General features: G+C 48.6%; 1 protein-coding gene across 1 annotated transcript in view; it reads right to left on the bottom strand.

The window, feature by feature from the left end:
- The window catches only part of C13H16orf96 (chromosome 13 C16orf96 homolog), a 36,709-nt gene extending 20,242 nt beyond the window's left edge, over positions 1-16,467 (bottom strand). The window contains exons 1-6 of the mRNA XM_081552269.1: positions 15,902-16,467; positions 7,110-7,214; positions 5,883-5,963; positions 5,582-5,668; positions 4,985-5,460; positions 4,026-4,954 (exon numbers count right to left, since the gene is read on the bottom strand). Of these exons, the coding sequence (XP_081408395.1) occupies positions 4,026-4,954; positions 4,985-5,460; positions 5,582-5,668; positions 5,883-5,963; positions 7,110-7,214; positions 15,902-16,324 (2,101 nt within the window). The 5' untranslated portion in view covers positions 16,325-16,467. The remainder of the gene's footprint in view (positions 1-4,025; positions 4,955-4,984; positions 5,461-5,581; positions 5,669-5,882; positions 5,964-7,109; positions 7,215-15,901) is intronic.
- Positions 16,468-17,009: the final 542 nt, after the last annotated feature.

Below are 17,009 nucleotides of genomic sequence, written 5' to 3' on the forward strand. Positions count from 1 at the left end.
TCTTTTTAACCCACTCTAATCCAAAATTGTACAGGAGGCAGTGATCAAGACCATCCCCAAGAAAAACAAATGCAAAAAAGCAAAATGGTTGTCTGAGGAGACTTTACAAATAGCTGAGGAAAGAAGAGACATGAAAGGCAAAGGAGAAAAGGAAAGATATACTCATTTGAATGCAGAGTTCTAAAGACTAGCAAGGAGAGACAAGAAAGCCTTCCTCAGTGATCAATGCAAAGAAATAGAGGAAAACAATAGAATGGGAAAGATTAGAGATCTCTTCAAGAAAATTAGAGATACCAAGGGAACATTTCATGCAAAGATGGACACAATAAAGGACAGAAATGGTATGGGCCTAACAGAAGCAGAAGATATCGAGAGGAGGTGGCAAGAATACACAGAAGAACTATACAAAGAAGATCGTCATGACCCAGATAATCGCGATGGTGTGATCACTCACCTAGAGCCAGACATCCTGGAATGTGAAGTCAAGTGGGCCTTAGAAAGCATCACTACGAACAAAGCTAGTGGAGGTGATGGAATTCCAGTTGAGCTATTTCAAATCCTAAAAGATGATGCTGTGAAAGTGCTGCACTCAATACGCTAGCAAATTTGGAAAACTCAGCAGTGGCCACAGGACTGAAAAAGGTCAGTTTTCATTCCAATCCCAAAGAAAGGCAATGTCAAAGAATGCTCAAACTACCGCACAGTTGGCACTCATCTCACACGCTAGCAAAGTAACGCTCAAAATTCTTCAAGCCAGGCTTCAACAGTACATGAACGTGAACTTCCAGATGTTCAAGCTGGATTTAGAAAAGGCAGAGGAACCAGAGATCAAACTGCCAACATCCGTTGGATCATTGAAAAATCAAGAGAGTTCCAGAGAAACATCTACTTCTGCTTTATTGACTATGCCAAAGCCTTTGACTGTGTGGATCACAACAAACTGGAAAATTCTTAAAGAGATGGGAATGCCAGACCACCTGACTTGCCTCCTGAGAAATCTGTATACAGGTCAAGGAGCAACAGTTAGAACTGGACATGGAATAACAAACTGGTTCCAAACTGGGAAAGGAGTATGTCAAGGCTGTATATTGTCACCCTGCTTATTGAACTTATATGCAGAGTACATCATGAGAAATGCTGGACTGGATGAAGCACAAGCTGGAATCAAGATTGCCGGGAGAAATATCAATAACCTCAGATATGCAGACGACACCACACTTATGGCAGAGGGCGAAGAGGAACTAAAGAGCCTCTTGATGAAAGTGAAAGAGGAGAGTGAAAAAGTTGGCTTAAAGCTCAACATTCAGAAAACTAAGATCATGGCATCTGGTCCCATCACTTCATGGGAAATAGATGGAGAAACATTGGAAACAGTGTCAGACTTTATTTTGGGGGGCTCCAAAATCACTGCAGATGGTGACTGTAGCCATGAAATTAAAAGACGCTTGCTCCTTGGAAGAAACGTTACGACCAACCTAGAGAGCATATTAAAAAGCAGAGACATTACTTTGCCAACAAAGGTCCATCTAGTCAAAGCTTTGGTTTTTCCAGTGGTCATGTATGGATGTGAGAGTTAGACTATAAAGAAAGCTGAGTGCCAAAGAACTGATGCTTTTGAACTGTGGTGTTGGAGAAGACTCTTGAGAGTCCCTTGGACAGCAGGGAGGTCCAACCAGTCCATCCTAAAGGAAATCAGTCCTGAATATTCACTGGAAGGATTGATGCTGAAGCCGAAGCTCCAACACTTTGGCACCTGATGTGAAGAACTGACTCATTTGAAAAGACCCTGATGCTGGGAAAGATTGAAGGCTGGAGGAGAAGGGGATGACAGAGGATGAGATGGTTGGATGGCATCACCAACTCAATGGACATGAGCTTGAGTAAGCTCTGGGAGTTTATGATGGACAGGGAAACCTAGTGTGCTGCAGTCCATGGGGTCGCAAAGAGTCGGACACGACTGAGCAACTGAACTGAACTAAACTGAATCCAAAATAGTATCGTTTTGGGAATTCCCTGGCGGTCCAGTGGTTAGGATTCCATGCATTCATTGCTGAGGGCACGGGTTCAATCCCTGGATGGGGAATGAAGGTCCCAGGAGCCGCAGGGCCCAAGAAAAAAAAAGCATCATTTTAACATGTGATCAACAAAATGATTAACAATATATTTCACATGCTTGTTTTCGTAGTAAGCCCTCAATATATAGTGTGCACTTTTAGATTTTTTTTTTAATGTGGACCATTTTTAAAGTCTTCATTGAATTTCATACAATGTTGCTTCTGTATTATATTTTTGGTTTTTTGGCCATTAGGTATGTGGAATCTTAGCTTCCTGACCAGGGATCAAACCCGTGCCCCCTGCATTGGCAGGCCAAGTATTAACCACTGGACTGCAGGGAAGTCACTGGTGTGCACTCGGTATTTGGACCACATGAGAACTTGAACTTGCCCCATTTCAGATATTTGACAGTCTTGTAGTATCCTACTAGACAGCTCAGGCCTAGGGAAACCTCTCTGGCATTTACTGCCCTTCCAGAAATGGTCCTGAACAAAACTGTGGAGTGTTTACTTGTGGGAGTTCATGAAATGTATTATCCCACAACAAGATGCAAAGACAGGTTTAACAAAAAAGCAGTGGGGTGACAACAAGTACCCTATATCCAGTTTCAGAGGAGAGGCCAAAAAACGATGTCCAGGGCACAGCTAGAAGGGTATGAGAAACTTCAGCCAAGACACATTCACAAGCTATCTTTAGTTTTCTTAACAAAAGTGGCAGCTGGTCAGAAGTAGAGTTTGGGCTACTACGACTTCATGTTTTATATTTAAATTCATGACTGTCATAATCTGAGCTGTGCCCCCACGATTCAGAGATTGACGCAGATCTTTCTGGCTGCTCAAAATTCTACTTTTTCAAGATCCGTGGGGCCGCACCTGCCCACTAAGGGTGGTGCCACATATGGATTCGACTTGGGCTAATTCAGCTATTACACTTGGCAGAGAGCACAAAAGCAAAATAATGATTCAAAGAGGCGAGGACAGTGGATCTCAAAGTGGGTTCCCTGGGTCACCAGCAGCATAAGCAGCATCCCCCAGAATGGGTTATAAAGAGAAAGTCCAGGGTCCTATCCAGATCAACAAGCCAGATCTGGGGCTGGGCCCAGCAATCTGTGACTGACCACGACCCCCAGGGATGCTGAGGCAAGCTTAAGGTTCAGAACTTCTAGGGTAGGCCACTCCCCACCCTCCATTTCCCACAGTGAACATATGCTCCTAGTGGGCATGAACTGGGAGCATTAAGTCTATTGGTCCTGTGTGCTCAGTCATGTCCAACTCTTTGCAGCCCCATGGACTATAGCCCACCAGGCTCTTCTGTCCATGGGGATTCTCCAGGTAAGAATACTGGAGTGGGTTGCCATTTCCTATTCCAAAGGATCTTCCTGACCCAGGGATGGAACCTGTGTCTCTTGCACCTCCTGTACTGGCAAGCAGGTTCTTTACCACCAGTACCACTGAGGAAGCCCCTATTGGTTCTACTGCCCCCTAGAATATGGCTGTGGCCTTTAAGGAAATATATGTTTGCCCAGCTATTGTTCCTAATCCCAAGTTGACCATATCATCTGGGGTCTGTTCAGTGCTACTAGAAACTCTGGTCGATCTGAACTTATCAAAACACTGTACAGCAGTACTATTTTATGGACAATTGAAAGGGAATTTCCAAGAGTAATTCTGACTTGTGCTTTTCCTCCTTAAGCACCAACTTTAGACTGTAACCACCCCTCTCCCTTAAGATAAGACCTCATTGTACATTCATTGTGAGAGAATAGACTAGTCAGAGGTTAATGCTTAAGCCAAAGGAATGAATAGACTAGTAAGAGGTTAATGCTTAAGCCAAAGGAATGAATGGCTAATGGTGGTATTAGCCAAATGGTAACATTTGTTGGGGTAGCTAAATGGAGAAAAGGTTCTTCTCAAAGGCCACAGGGAGGGCCTGAGCCCTCATTACCCTTCCAGGAATCAGGCCGGGCCTACCTAGATAAGTCATACGCTGCTTCAGGTTAGATGACAACTGGGCAAACTCTTCTTTCAGGGTGTCATGTCTAATGGGCATCTGGGCTATGTGGCTCATAGAATACCTGACAGCCTTCTTCTTGTCTTCGGGGGTCGTGGCATGTTTGGCAACCAGCATGGCCTGGGACAGGGCCGTGTTGGGAGGGACAAAGGAAGAAGAAAGTGAAGGATAGAGCACGTCCTTGTAGTCCACCTCCAGCAAGTCTTCCATCTCGTCCCCAGGGAAGGCCCCGCGGGAGGCCCCCGCACCCAGATATTCTGCAAAGACCCCTAAGGGCCCGGCTGTGGCTGCAGCTGTTGCTATAGTGGCCAATTTGGTGGCGGGGGTGTCCCTGACCAGCTTGGCAGCAGCCTTGGCTGCCCGGGCTGCTGATGTGGCCATTGAAGTGTAGGAGGCAGCATCGGATTTTATCTGCTGAACGGCAGACTGGAATCCCTTAGGGAGGCCTCCCGGGGGGACCTCAGCCCTCGGGGCTCTGTCCTGAGGGCCTCCTCCTTCCACGGAGGAGTATTCTTCCTCATTTTCTGAGAGAGTTGAGGGCTTGGACAGGTCTCCCCGGCGGTACATGGACCGCTGCAAACGAGGCCAAGCTGAGCCCAGCTCCATGGCTGGGGGTGGAGCCCTGAAGCCTCGGAACCTGGCAGATGGGAAGCCCATTGCGCCTAGGCCAGGCTGGAAGCCCCAGAAAGGCCCAGGGCTGGTCCTGGGAAAGCCTCTGGGAGGAGGCCAGCCTTGCGGTGGTACAACCCAGGATCCTGACGGTGTGGGTTGAAGGCCCGGGGCAGGTTCCCATTCAAGGGCAGGCCCAGGTCCGAACGCAGGCCCAGGTCTGGATGAAGACCCAGGTCCAGGCGCAGGCCCGGGTCCAAACGCAGGCCCAGGCCCAGGTCCGGATCAAGGTCCGGGTCTGAACGCAGGCCCAGGTCCGAACGCAGGCCCAGGGCCAGGGCCAGGCACAGGCCCGGGTTCTAACGCAGGCCCAGGCCCAGGTCCAGGCTCAGGCCCAGGTTCGGATGACGGCCCAGGTTCGGATGAAGGCCTGGGTTCGAACGCAGGCCCAGGCCCAGGTCTAGGCTCAGGCCCGGGTTCGAACGCAGGTCCAGGCCCGGGTTCGAACGCAGGTCCAGGCCCGGGTCCAGGCTCCAGCACTTGGGGCTGGTCTGGCCCCTCGGCCCCAGGGAGCAGAGCTGCTTGGCAAGACTCCTCCTCCAGCAGCTGCCCTGGGGCCTGGTACTGCCAGATGGTCTCCAGGAACCTGGGGTGCTGGATGGCCTCTGAGAAGTGGCTGAGACCCCCTCCTCCATGTCCCTGGTCTGTCTGGGCAACGCCGGTCTCCGAGGCGAGCTCCGAGATCTGCCACAGCTCGGAGTCTCCCAGCAGTTGTGGAGCAGCTCCCTGTGGGATGTGAGGCTGGGCTGGTGGGGCTGCTGCAGACCAGCTCATGGTCACCTTGCCCCCTACCCTGTCACCCATCCCTCCCCCACCCTGTTCCCCCTCTGCCAAGTCCTTCACTTACCGGGTTGAACATGGCCTCGTGGAGACTGCTCCAGAGCACCAGGTCCTCGGGTTTGGGGATGGTGGTCACCTTGCTCTGGAGAGAAGTCTGTGGGTGGAATGGGGAAGGAGGTAGGGAACAAGGGTTGTGAACCCAGAGGGTGCGGTGCTCTCAGTGGCTTCCTCCTCCACGGCTGCCCTCCACACTTGCAAATAGAGGGGCCTTTCCAGACTATTCTCCTCTTCCCCTCCTCCCTGCCGCCACGCACCCCTGGGCCTGGAGGGCATGGATCTGGGGTGGGAGTATGGGGCCGGGCCCTCACCACTTCCCGCTGCAGCACACTCATCTTCCGGTTCTGCCCTCTCATATCTTCTGAGAGGGCGTCTATTCTTTCTGGACTGATCTGTCAAATGAGCCAAGCCTGTGAGCCCGAGTGTGCAGGGTCTGGTACCGGCCCAGTTTTTTCCCCAGTGCAAATGCAAGGCCTTAGACTGAGAAACCAAGAGGAAAGAACAGATTCCAAAACAAGTGTTTCCCATGGAGTGGGAAAGGGTTCCTTGGGCAAATAAGTTTGGGAAATACTAGGCTTAAAAATCATGTAAGGGGTTTCTGTACTGTAGGACATTGTAGAGCCTTCAGTGGACCAAAGTACATTAAAAATCTCCAAGAAGCAGACTGGGAAGACATTGTTGCCAAAAAGATTTGACCAAGGATCCTATTTAGCATTTCATAATACAGTTTCCTGACAGTCCCCTTGCTGCTACAGAGGGGAGCTACCCAGCCCAAGAATGAAGTTCTCAGAGTTGCCATAATGACCAAATGTGTACACTGACCTGTACATTAGGGATGATGAGGTAAATAATGTTATTTGGGGGCAAGTTGTAAAACCTCAGCCACAACACTAGCTGGAGGGTGTGGAGGCCTGGCTTTTGAGCCCAGATCTAACTCACCAGCTGTGACCTTACATTTCAGGGATTCCATATCCTTTCACATCATGGTAATGTCTGAGTTGATATCGTTATGGCTACAGAAGGAGCTAGAATATATGCCTATGCTAAGTTTACTCTACTTTTCAGTGTGAACAAAGTTTTCCAGACAAAGAATAAGTATTCTCTTTCTGCTAAGTTGATGGACTTTAAGTCTGGAGCTGCCAGGACTTGATGAGTACCTGTCTGAGAATGAAGCCAACCCAGAGGAAAGCACCACTGAAGGAGAAACCTTGATGTGGTATGAGCACCTTGATCTGGCTGTACCTGACAGCATTCCTGACATTTTTAGTAAATGAGACAATCAATTATTTTGCCTAAGGCAGAATGAACTAGGTTTCTGCCACTCACAAATGTCTTTTCACAGCAGGGTGAGGATCATGGTGGAAACTGCAGAGAGTTCAGTGGGATGGGCCAAGTGGCTGGGCCATGTCAGTCCCCTTCTCTTGCCCCCATAGCTACGTTCTTTGACTAAGAATAGGCTTCTTGGGTTTATCCGGTGATCCCAACCGCCAGAGGTCCAAGCAGCATGACCACTATGAGGGATGCTGGGGAGGGTCTACCTTCTCAAACACGTCTTTCAGCATGGCCACCTCCTTCCTGAGGGTTTCAACGGAGACCTTGAGTGCATAAATGTCCGTGAGCAAATCCTGCAAGGTTCTTATGGACTGAAGAGGGGAAGAGGAAGGGAAAATGTGAAATTGAGTGTAGTTAGCGGAAAAGACAGGTAAAGTGTGGAAGCTCTCTGGTGATGGTCATGGTTCTAGAAGTCTTCTTGGCTCTTCCAAGGCCTAGGCTGGAACATATTCAGAGGTCATAAAGTGACATTGAAGTCAATCGTGCTCTGAGCTCTCAGGGGGCCTAAGTGGGAAGGGGGCAACCCTGGGTTTGAATGTGTTCAGTAAGCAGGAGTCATTCATCATGAAGCATCTCATGCCCTTTAGTGAGAACCATTGGAGGATCAACAAGGCAGTTACTGGATTTACATTTTTAAAGGGTCCTTATGGCTGCATGTGTAGATTCACCCTGGGAGGGTAAGGGGAAGAGCCAGAGGAGGAGGGAGGAAACTTCAAAGCAAGAGCTGATGGGTGCAGTACTGCTCTTATAGCTCAGCTTCACCAATGACTGGGGCTGTTACTGCATTTTCCTGATTTTGAAGTCCTCAATCATTAAATGGGTATGAAAAAATGTGATAATGTATATAGAGGGTATAGTGCATAGTTAGGCATTCAGATAACAAAAATAAATGGTGAAATGGCAGAAGTCCTTCTGGTAGTGGTGGTGGTTTAGTTGCTAAGTTATGTCTGATTCTTGCAACCCCATGGACTATAACCTGCCAGGCTCCTCTGTCCATGGGTAATTACATTAAATGTAAATGGTTGAAATTGAATTACATTAAATGTAAATGTAAACATTAAAAGGCACAGATTGGCAGAATAGATAAGAAAATATGACCCAACCTCATACTATCTATAAGAGACACATTTTATTATCTATTTATTAATTTTAGGCTGCGCTGTGCAGCATGTGGGATCTTAGCTCTCCAACTAGGGATCTTTTACTTGTGGCATACAGGATTCTTAGTTGTGCCATGTGGGATCTAGTTCCCTGACCAGAGATTGAACCTGGGCCCTCTGCATTGGGAGTGAAGAGTCTCAGCCACTGGACATCAGTGAAGTCCTAAGATATAATAATTATAAACATATATACACCTAGTAGTGAAGCCCTAAAAATATATGCAGCAAAATCTGAGAGAATGGAAAGGAGAAATAGTTGAAGACTTCAATATCCCATTTTTAATAATGGATAAAACAACTAGACAGAAGATCATCAAGGAAACAGGAGATTTGAACATCACTATGGATCAAACGGATATAACGGACATCTACAGGACACTCCACTCAACAGCGGCAGAATACACACAGGACATTCTACAGGATAGCCTATACTAAGGCCATAAAACAAAACTCTATAAATTTAAAAAGGATTGAAGTCATACAAAATGTATGATTTTTGTATAACAAAAATATACAACAATGGAATTAAATTAGAAATCAGTAACATTTGGTTTGGAATTTGAAAGTTCACAAATATATGGAAATTAACAGCCCTGTCCTAAATAAACAATGGGTCAAAGAAGAAATTGCAAAGGAAGTTAGAAACACTTTGAGATGAATTAAAATGAAAATACTAGGACTTCCCTAGAGATCCAGTTGTTAAGACTCCCTGCTCCCAACGCAGGAGGCCTGGGTTTGGTCCCTGGTCTTGGAACTAGAGCGCACATGCTGCAACTGTGAGTCTACATGCCACAACTACAGATCTTGTGTGCAGCAACCAAGACCCAGCACAGCCAAATAAATCAATAAACTGGTTTTAAAAAATAAATAAAATGAAAACACAAACACACCAAAACTTATGGGATGTAGCTAAAACAGTGCTTAAAGAGAAATTTTAGCTGAAAGTGACTATATTAACAAAGAAGAAAGATCTCAAATCAACAGTCTAGCCTTCAACCTTAAGACATTGGGGAAAATAGATCAAAATAAACCTAAAGGGGGTAGGAAAAATGAAATGATAAAGATTGGAGTGGAAATTAATGAAACAGAAAATGAAGAATAACACAGGAAATCAATGAAACTAAAAGCTGGTTCTTTGAAAACATCAAAAATAAACCTTTTGCTAGATTGACCAAGAGAAAAAGAGAAGATTCAAATTACTAGAATGAGAAATGAAATAGGGAACATTGCTATTGACCCTACAGAAATAAAAAGAATTATAAAGGAATACTATGAACAGTTGTATGCCAACAAATTAGATAAGTTGGATAAAATGGACAAATTCCTAGAAAGACATAAACTTCCAAAGCTGACTCAAGAGAAAGATAAATAACCTGAATAGACCTAAAACAAGTACAATGATTGAATTATCAAAACAAAAACAACACATGAAAAAAGGCCAAGCCCTGGTGGCTTCACCAATGACTTTTATCAAACCTTTAAAGGAGAATTAATACCAACTCTTAACACATTATTGACTAGAGACGTATTAACACCACCGGTGTTAGTTTCTGCAAAAATCCCTGGATCAGTAACATGTTAACAAACTTTTCCAGGGACTTCCCTGGTGGTCCAGTAGTTAAGAATCCACCTGCCAATGGAGGGCACGCAGGTTTGATCCCTGGTCCAGGAAGACCCCACATGCCACAGAGCAACAAAGCCCATGTGCCACAACTACTATGGGCCACACGCCACAGCTACTGAAGACCACTCACCTAGAGCCCGTGCTCAGCAACAAGAGAAGCTACTGCAATGAGAAGCCCACACACCACAACGAAGAGTAGCCCCCACTGCAACTAGAGAAAGTCTGTGCACAGCAATGAAGATGAGTGCAGCCAAAAATAAATAAATAATAGGTCTGGTAAGAAAAAAAACAACCCCAAGCTTTTCCAAAAACCAGAAGAATTCCAAACTCATTCTATGAGGCCAGTATTGCACTGATAAAAATCAAAGACACCACAGGAAAACTACAATATGGATGCAAAACTCCTCAACAAAATGCTAGCAAACTGAATCCATAAACATATAAGACAAACAATCCAATTAAAAATGGGCAAAAATCTGAACAGACATTTCTCCAAAGATGATATACAAATGACCAATAAGCACATGAAAAGGTGCTCAACACCATTAGTGATAGTCACTCAGTTGTGTCTGACTCTTTGCAACCCCATGGACTGCATCCTATACAACTGATAAATACAATTATTTAGAAAAAAAAATTACTGATACATGCTACAGATAAACCTAAAGATATTATGGTAAGTGAGGAATGGGACTCAAGGAGGCACAGGAATGGAGAATGACAGCTAATGGTTTAAGGGGGTTCTTTCTGGGTTGTTGAAAATGTCCTAAGACTGTGAAAGTTGCACAAGTGTGAGTATACTAACATCACTTCATTGTATGTGTGTGTGTGCTAAGTCATTTCAGTCATGTCCAACTCTTTGAGACCCCATGGACTGTAGCCCACCAGGCTCCTCTGGCCATGGGATTCTCCAGGCAAGAATACTGGAGTGGGTTGCCATGCCCTCCTCCAGGGGATCTTCTCAATCCAGGGATTGAATCCATGTCTCTTATGTCTTCTGCATTGGTAGGCAGGTTCTTTACCACAAGCACGACATGGGAAGCTCATTGCATTGTAGACTTCATTTTAAATTGAGGTATAGGGACTTCCCTGGCAGTCTCGTGCTTAAGACTTCGCCTTCCAATGCAGTGGGTGCAGGTTTGATCCCTGTCCTGGGAGCTAAGATCCCACACACCTCACAGCCAAAAAAACCAAAACATAAAACTGAAGCAATTTGGTAACAACATCAGTAAGGAGTTTAAAAATGGTTCACATTAAAAAAAAAACTTAAAAATAAATAAATAAATTGAGTATAATTGATATATAACATTGTTATACACTTTAAATGGATGAACTCTCTGTTATGTGGAATATATCTCCATAAAGTTTTAAAAAATAGCATTTTTGTTTTACCTGGGGGAAATTTCAACACTGTCTATTGGATAGTATTCATGAGTTATTGTTAATTTTGCTGGGAGTGATAATGGTATGAAGAGACTGGTTTTCCAAGGCCTTATCTGCTGTAGGTGGAAAAACGCTTTTCAGAGAAATTTACAAGGACCAGGTCCCCCATCTATTGCAGGACTCTTCCCCCTCCCCTTGTCTCTCCATGTGTAACCAGGGGGGCCGAGTTACCTGAGCAGGTATCGATCTCCCTCCCATGGGGAAGTGCAGGGCAAACCCAGAAAAGATGGCCTAGCTGCCCTGTGGGCAAGGGCTGCACCAGAGAGGAGGAAGACTCTTCTCAAGAGGCGCTGGTCTCAAAGGCTCAGTGGTAAAGAATCTGCCTGCAATGCAGAAGACTCAGGAGATGCGGGTTCAATCCTTGGGTTTGGAAGATCCCCTAGAGGAGGGCATGGCAACCCACTCCAGTATTCTTGCTTGGAGACTCCCAGGACAGAGGAGCCTGGCGGGCTACAGTTCTTAGTGTCACAAAGAGTTGGAAATGACTGAAGCAACTTACCATGCACAGTGGGACCCATGAGTGTATTTATGGAAACAGGGTGAGCCCGAACAATTTTAATATTAAATAACAAACAGTGGCCCCTCACTTTCCCCTGTGAGGCTGGTGGCCGGCCAGCAGGGGTTATCATCACAGATGAGATAACCGAGGCCTCAAGGAGACAGGCAGGGGCTTCTGAACAACTTTCTAAAGCTCCTGGTCAGGGCTGCCTGGGAGGTGCGGGCATGGCCTGGGAACCTGCGATTCTGGAAGACTCCCTGGTGCCCAAAGTCTGGGTTGGCACCCCCATGGAAGTTATAGAGACGATGCACAGTGAGCCAGGAGCCCATGTTTTCTAACTCAGCAGTTCTCAATGGGGCAATCTGGCCCCCAGCGGGCATTTGGCCAAGTCTGGAGACATTTCTGGTTGTCATGACTAAGGCGTGCCTCGTCCTCTAGGGGTTGGAGGCCAAGGATGTTGCTTAGTGTCCCTCAGTGCACGGGACAGTCTCTACCACAGAGAATCCTCTGGCCCCAGATGTCAACCACGCCGAGGGGTAGAAACTGCAATCTAAGCATGCTTAGTGAGGTCCTGCTGTCCCGCCCCTGAGCCCCCAAACCCGGCAGTGTACTGACCAGGAGCACCAACCCTCATGCCATGCCTGTAGGTCCTCCCAAGCCGTCCCCTGGGTGCCTGCCTGAGTCTCTAAGGCACCATTCACCCTGTCTGGGATGGGTGCTGGGGCTGGCAGGCTCGCCTTTCCCCATAAAGTGTGGCATTTGGTCTCCCAGACTGACTGATGCAGGCGGAGGTGGGGGTTGGGGGTAGGTTGCAGACTCTTAGCTAAGCAGCCTGCACCGCCCTAGAACCAGCTACCATGGCAACCCTGACAATGGGTCACCGTGGTAACCCCGGCATCCTCAGCCAGGCTGGGACTTGGTGACATTCTGTAAGGGTGGTGAGGATATTCCTAGGGGCACAAGCAGTCCTCTGAGGGCAGCATGACCAGTTCCGAACCTGTCCACCAGTCCGCTGTGTGAGCTGGCTGGGACATTCTGGGTAATTGTGATTTCTAAAAGCCTTCATCCATCAAGGCAGGCTGCTCTGGAGGGGCTGACACCTCAGACACTATCCAGCTCTGAGGCCTGGGTAACCTGCCCTTGGCCACCCCTGCAGCCTGCTGTGTGTCTAGTAACAATTCTTGTCTTAAGGTCTATCTGTCTGTGATTAGTGCAGTCACTCTGGTTCTCTTCCAGCTGTTACTTGTGTGCAATATCTTTTTCTATCCTTTTATTTCCAACCTGTTTGTCTTTGAATCAAAGTGTGTCTCTTGGAGACAGCATATGGGTTAGATAATGTTTTTTTTTTCTTTCTTTCTTTTAACTGATTCTGCCAACCCCTGCTTTTTGTGCATATGTTAAAACACACAAAGCAATACTAAAGTGCACAGTTCGGCGGCATTCGGCACATTCACAAGTGTGTACGACCATCGCCACTGTTTAGTGTTCCAGAACATTTTCATCACCCCCAAAAGAGACCCCATTCCCACCAGCACTCAACCCCCAGCCCCTGGCAACTGCCACTTTCTGTCGCCACGGACTGGCCTATTCTGGGCAGACTGCCTGTGAACAGTCATGCACCGTGCGGTCTTCTGTGTCCAGAGGCTTTCACGGAGCACGGGGATTTACGGTTCACACTGTGCCACTTTGCCCCTCATCTCACCAGGCCACCTTGGCCAGAACAGACATCCAGCTCTGTGCTGAGCAGTTCCCATGCTTTATCTTGCTTAATTGTTGTAACAATCTTGGAAGGAGGAAGCCACGGCCGCCTCTCACTCCTTCCGGGTGATAAGTGGTGGGGCATCTCAGCGTCCACATTCCTATGCCTTCCGCTTGCCCACTCGGCACAGGCTGACACTGGCTCCCCGTTTTCTAACCCTGACCTCTCTGCACCTCCACTTCCTCATCTGTAAGCTCAGGATAATGACAGCACCTGCCTTAGAGTCTCTAAGAAGATTGACGGAGGAACAGATGTAGTGCCTGGCTCACCTGGTACACAGTGTGTTCTTCTCAAGATCACTTCCCCGGGGATGGGGCCAGTCGGGGAGCCAGGGCAAAAGGGAAGTGAGGAGAAGGGGCGTGAGACCCAGCACAGTCATACTGGTGGACTCCGGCCTGTGCTTCTCGTGGCCCAGCGACTCTGAGTTCTAGGAAGGGAGTTAGGCTTGTCTGTCTCTGACTCCTCTACAGAACACTGGCACCGGGGCTCCCACCTTTCTCAGCTTAGCCGTAAAGCCTGGTGGTCCCTGTGTGTGGACACCATCTGGGCTGCCTGCTAGTGCAGGCAGTGGGAAGAGGCCCCGAGGGGCTCTATTTCTCAGGCACCACCCTGCCTGTCCAGCCAGGAGTGGACACCTGACCCCAGGTGTGCTGTCTCATTCTCTTACCCAAAAATTATAATCAGAAAACCTGGAGACTGGAGGCTGGAAGCTGAGACGGGTTAAAGCCATCTTCAAGATGCAGGTCTGTGAAGGTTTTCGCCCTATCAGGCCTGCCCACCTACTTCTTCTTTTTTTTGCTGCTGCTGAGAAACCCCTGCGTCCTTCAAATAATACACTCCTTTGTTTAAAAAGAGTCTCAACCCAAATGCCCGTCAACAGGTGAGTGGTTAAGCCCAATGTTGTCTGTCCCTACAGCAGAATACTATTCAGCCATAAAAGGGGGTGAAACACAATGTGGGTGAACCTGTGACATCTGGTGCTCAGAGAGAGAAGCCAGACACAAAAGGCCACATATTGTACAATTCCATTTATGTGAGATGCCCAGATCTGGTAAATCTTTAGAGCCAGAGAGCAGTGAGTGTTGTCAGGGGGTGGGGTGGGGAGTGACGAGGACCCAGGGTTCCTTTTGGAGCCACGGAAATGGTGTAGAAGGGGACAGGGGTGGTGCTCGTATTACATTATCAATGAGCCAAAATGCCATGCGGTTGTTCACTTTATGCTACGTGACTTGCACCTCAATTTTAAAAAGAAGAGTGTTGGGGAGTTCCCTGGTGGTCCAGTGGCTAAGACTCCATGCTCCCTATGCAGGGGGCCCAGGTTCCATCCCTGCGTCAGGGGACTAGACCCTACACGCCACCAACTAAGACCCGAGCAGCCAAACAAATAAAAATATTTTAAAAATAAAAATAAATTTAAACACAAGAGTGTTAACGTAGGACACCCTGGAATGACCCCTCCGTGTGATGGATGTTCTCTGGTGCCCCCGCACATCCTCCCTCCGCCCCCACTCAGTGCCCCCAGAAGCTGGCACTGGAGGTCAGGCACTGTGCCCTCCACATGGCAGGGTGCTCTGACTTCTGGTCCTGCTGTGTGGCCAGTGGGAGGAAGTGAGGAGAGAGGAGCTGGGGTATTTATTCCCCAAGATCCAACTCTTCCCCAAGGCTACAGCTCCGGATGGATAACTGTGTGAGGGGTGAGGGGCAGGAGAGCGAGCAGTCCAAGGTGGGTCCTGAACAGGAGGCCTCGGCTCACCGCCTGTTCCACTGTCACAGGCTCTGCACCCTCAGCCAATCCATGAGCGTTTCTGGCTGTCAGTTTCCTATAGGTCCTATGCTCCCCTGGTGGCTCAAACTGTAAAGAATCCACCTGCAGTACAGGAGTCCCAGTTTCAATCCTTGGGTCGGGAAGATCCCCTAGAGAAGGAAATGGCAACCCACTCCAGCATTCTTGCTTGGAGAATCCCATGGACAGAGGAGCCTAGCGGGCTGCAGTCCATGGGGTCGCAAAGAGTCAGACACAACTGAGCGACTAACACTTTCAGTTTCCTCACCACCAGGTCTTATAGGTCTTCGATTATTTTTTTTTTTCCACTGAGGTGAGATTCACATAACATACCATTTGAAAGTGAATGCATTTAGGGCATTCACAGTGTGGTGCAATCACCAGCTCTACATGGTTCCAAAACCTCGTCATCACCCCCAAAAGGAAGCCCCGTAACCACTAGGCAGTCCCTCCCACTCCCGCTCCCTCCAGCCCCTGGCAGCCACTCATCAGCTCTCTGTCTCTGTGTATGCGTCCCCTCTGGGCACTGTGGCTTTCTTTCCTCTATGCTGATGAAGGATGCAAACCTGGCCACTCAGGTTGCAAACTCAGGTTCCACCTGTGTCCAAAGCCGAATCCCTCCCCCTGTTTAAGGGAAGGGCCTCTCATCAGGGGTGGAGGGGTGGGTAGGGGTGAATGCCGGGCAGGAGAGTCAGGGTAAAGGGCCATGTCTGGAGGCTGGGCAGCTTACCTTGGCCACAGCCTCCTCGTTGCCCTCCACTTTCTTCCGGAGCCTGATCAGGTTCCACAGCTCCTGGGCGGGCTGCCTGGTGCCCTGGCTGCTCTCCAGCAGCTGGGCGGTGGACGGCATGTCCCTCAGCGTGGCCAGCTGGCTCTCCAGCCTGTCCACGCGGCTCACCAGGTGGTCGAAGATGTTGCCGAGCCTCTTCAGGGGGCTGAGGGTGGGTTGGGCGTCCCCTTCCCGTGGCGGGAATGTGACTGACACAGAGGCTTGGAGGAAGTCCTCATCCCCAGAGAGGTCCTTCTCGAGCTCTGCCATGTGGATGTGCTCCAGGATCCCGTGGAGCAGGAAGTGCAGGGCCTTGAAGTTCACCACCCCGCACTGCGGGATGGCGATGTTGACCAGCTCCGAGAACTTGAGTGAGAAGCTCATTTTGCCAGGGTCATGGGCTGGCCCCGGCCAGCCTTCTGGGCATGCGTGGGGATAAGTGGTGGCTTTCAGTGGACCCTCGGGTGGCACGGACAGGTCCTCAGGCTCCTGGGGGGCCTGCAAGTCACAGTGGTCAGGGAGAGAATGGCCTCTGCCCTGGCTGGAGCTCAGATCACTTTCCAGTTGCTAGGACACCAGAGAACGTGGGCGAGTGCGTGAGCTTCCGAGAGCCTAGGGTGGGCAGAGTAGCTGCTCAGTTAGTTGCTGAGGAATGTTCTGACAGACCCACGGGCCGTCTTTTATAAACACGCCGTGCGTGCTAAGTCGCTTGAGACATCTCTCCAGTTGAGGTGCACGGGTTCAGTAGTTGTGGCTTAGTTGCCCTTGTGGCATGTGGGATCTTGATTCCCTGATCCGGGATGGAACCTGTGTCCCCTGCATTGGGAGGCAGATTCTTAACCACTGGACCTCCAGGGAAGTCCCCAGTTATTAATTAAGTGCAATCACCAGCTCTATGTGGTTCCAAAACCTCATCATCACCCCCAAAAGGAAGCCCTGTAACCACTAGGCAGTCCTAGTGAACTGAACCCATAGCGCCTGCCGCCTCAGACGGAGGCCCCAGTAATTAAGGACTTAATTCAAGTCCTTCAGTTATGTAAGAGCTGATGACCCCTTCTGGGAAGCAGGC

This window comes from Giraffa tippelskirchi, chromosome 13, assembly GCF_054371585.1.
Source record: "Giraffa tippelskirchi isolate mGirTip1 chromosome 13, T2T-mGirTip1v1.2.pri, whole genome shotgun sequence".
NCBI classification, from domain to species: Eukaryota; Metazoa; Chordata; class Mammalia; order Artiodactyla; family Giraffidae; genus Giraffa; species Giraffa tippelskirchi.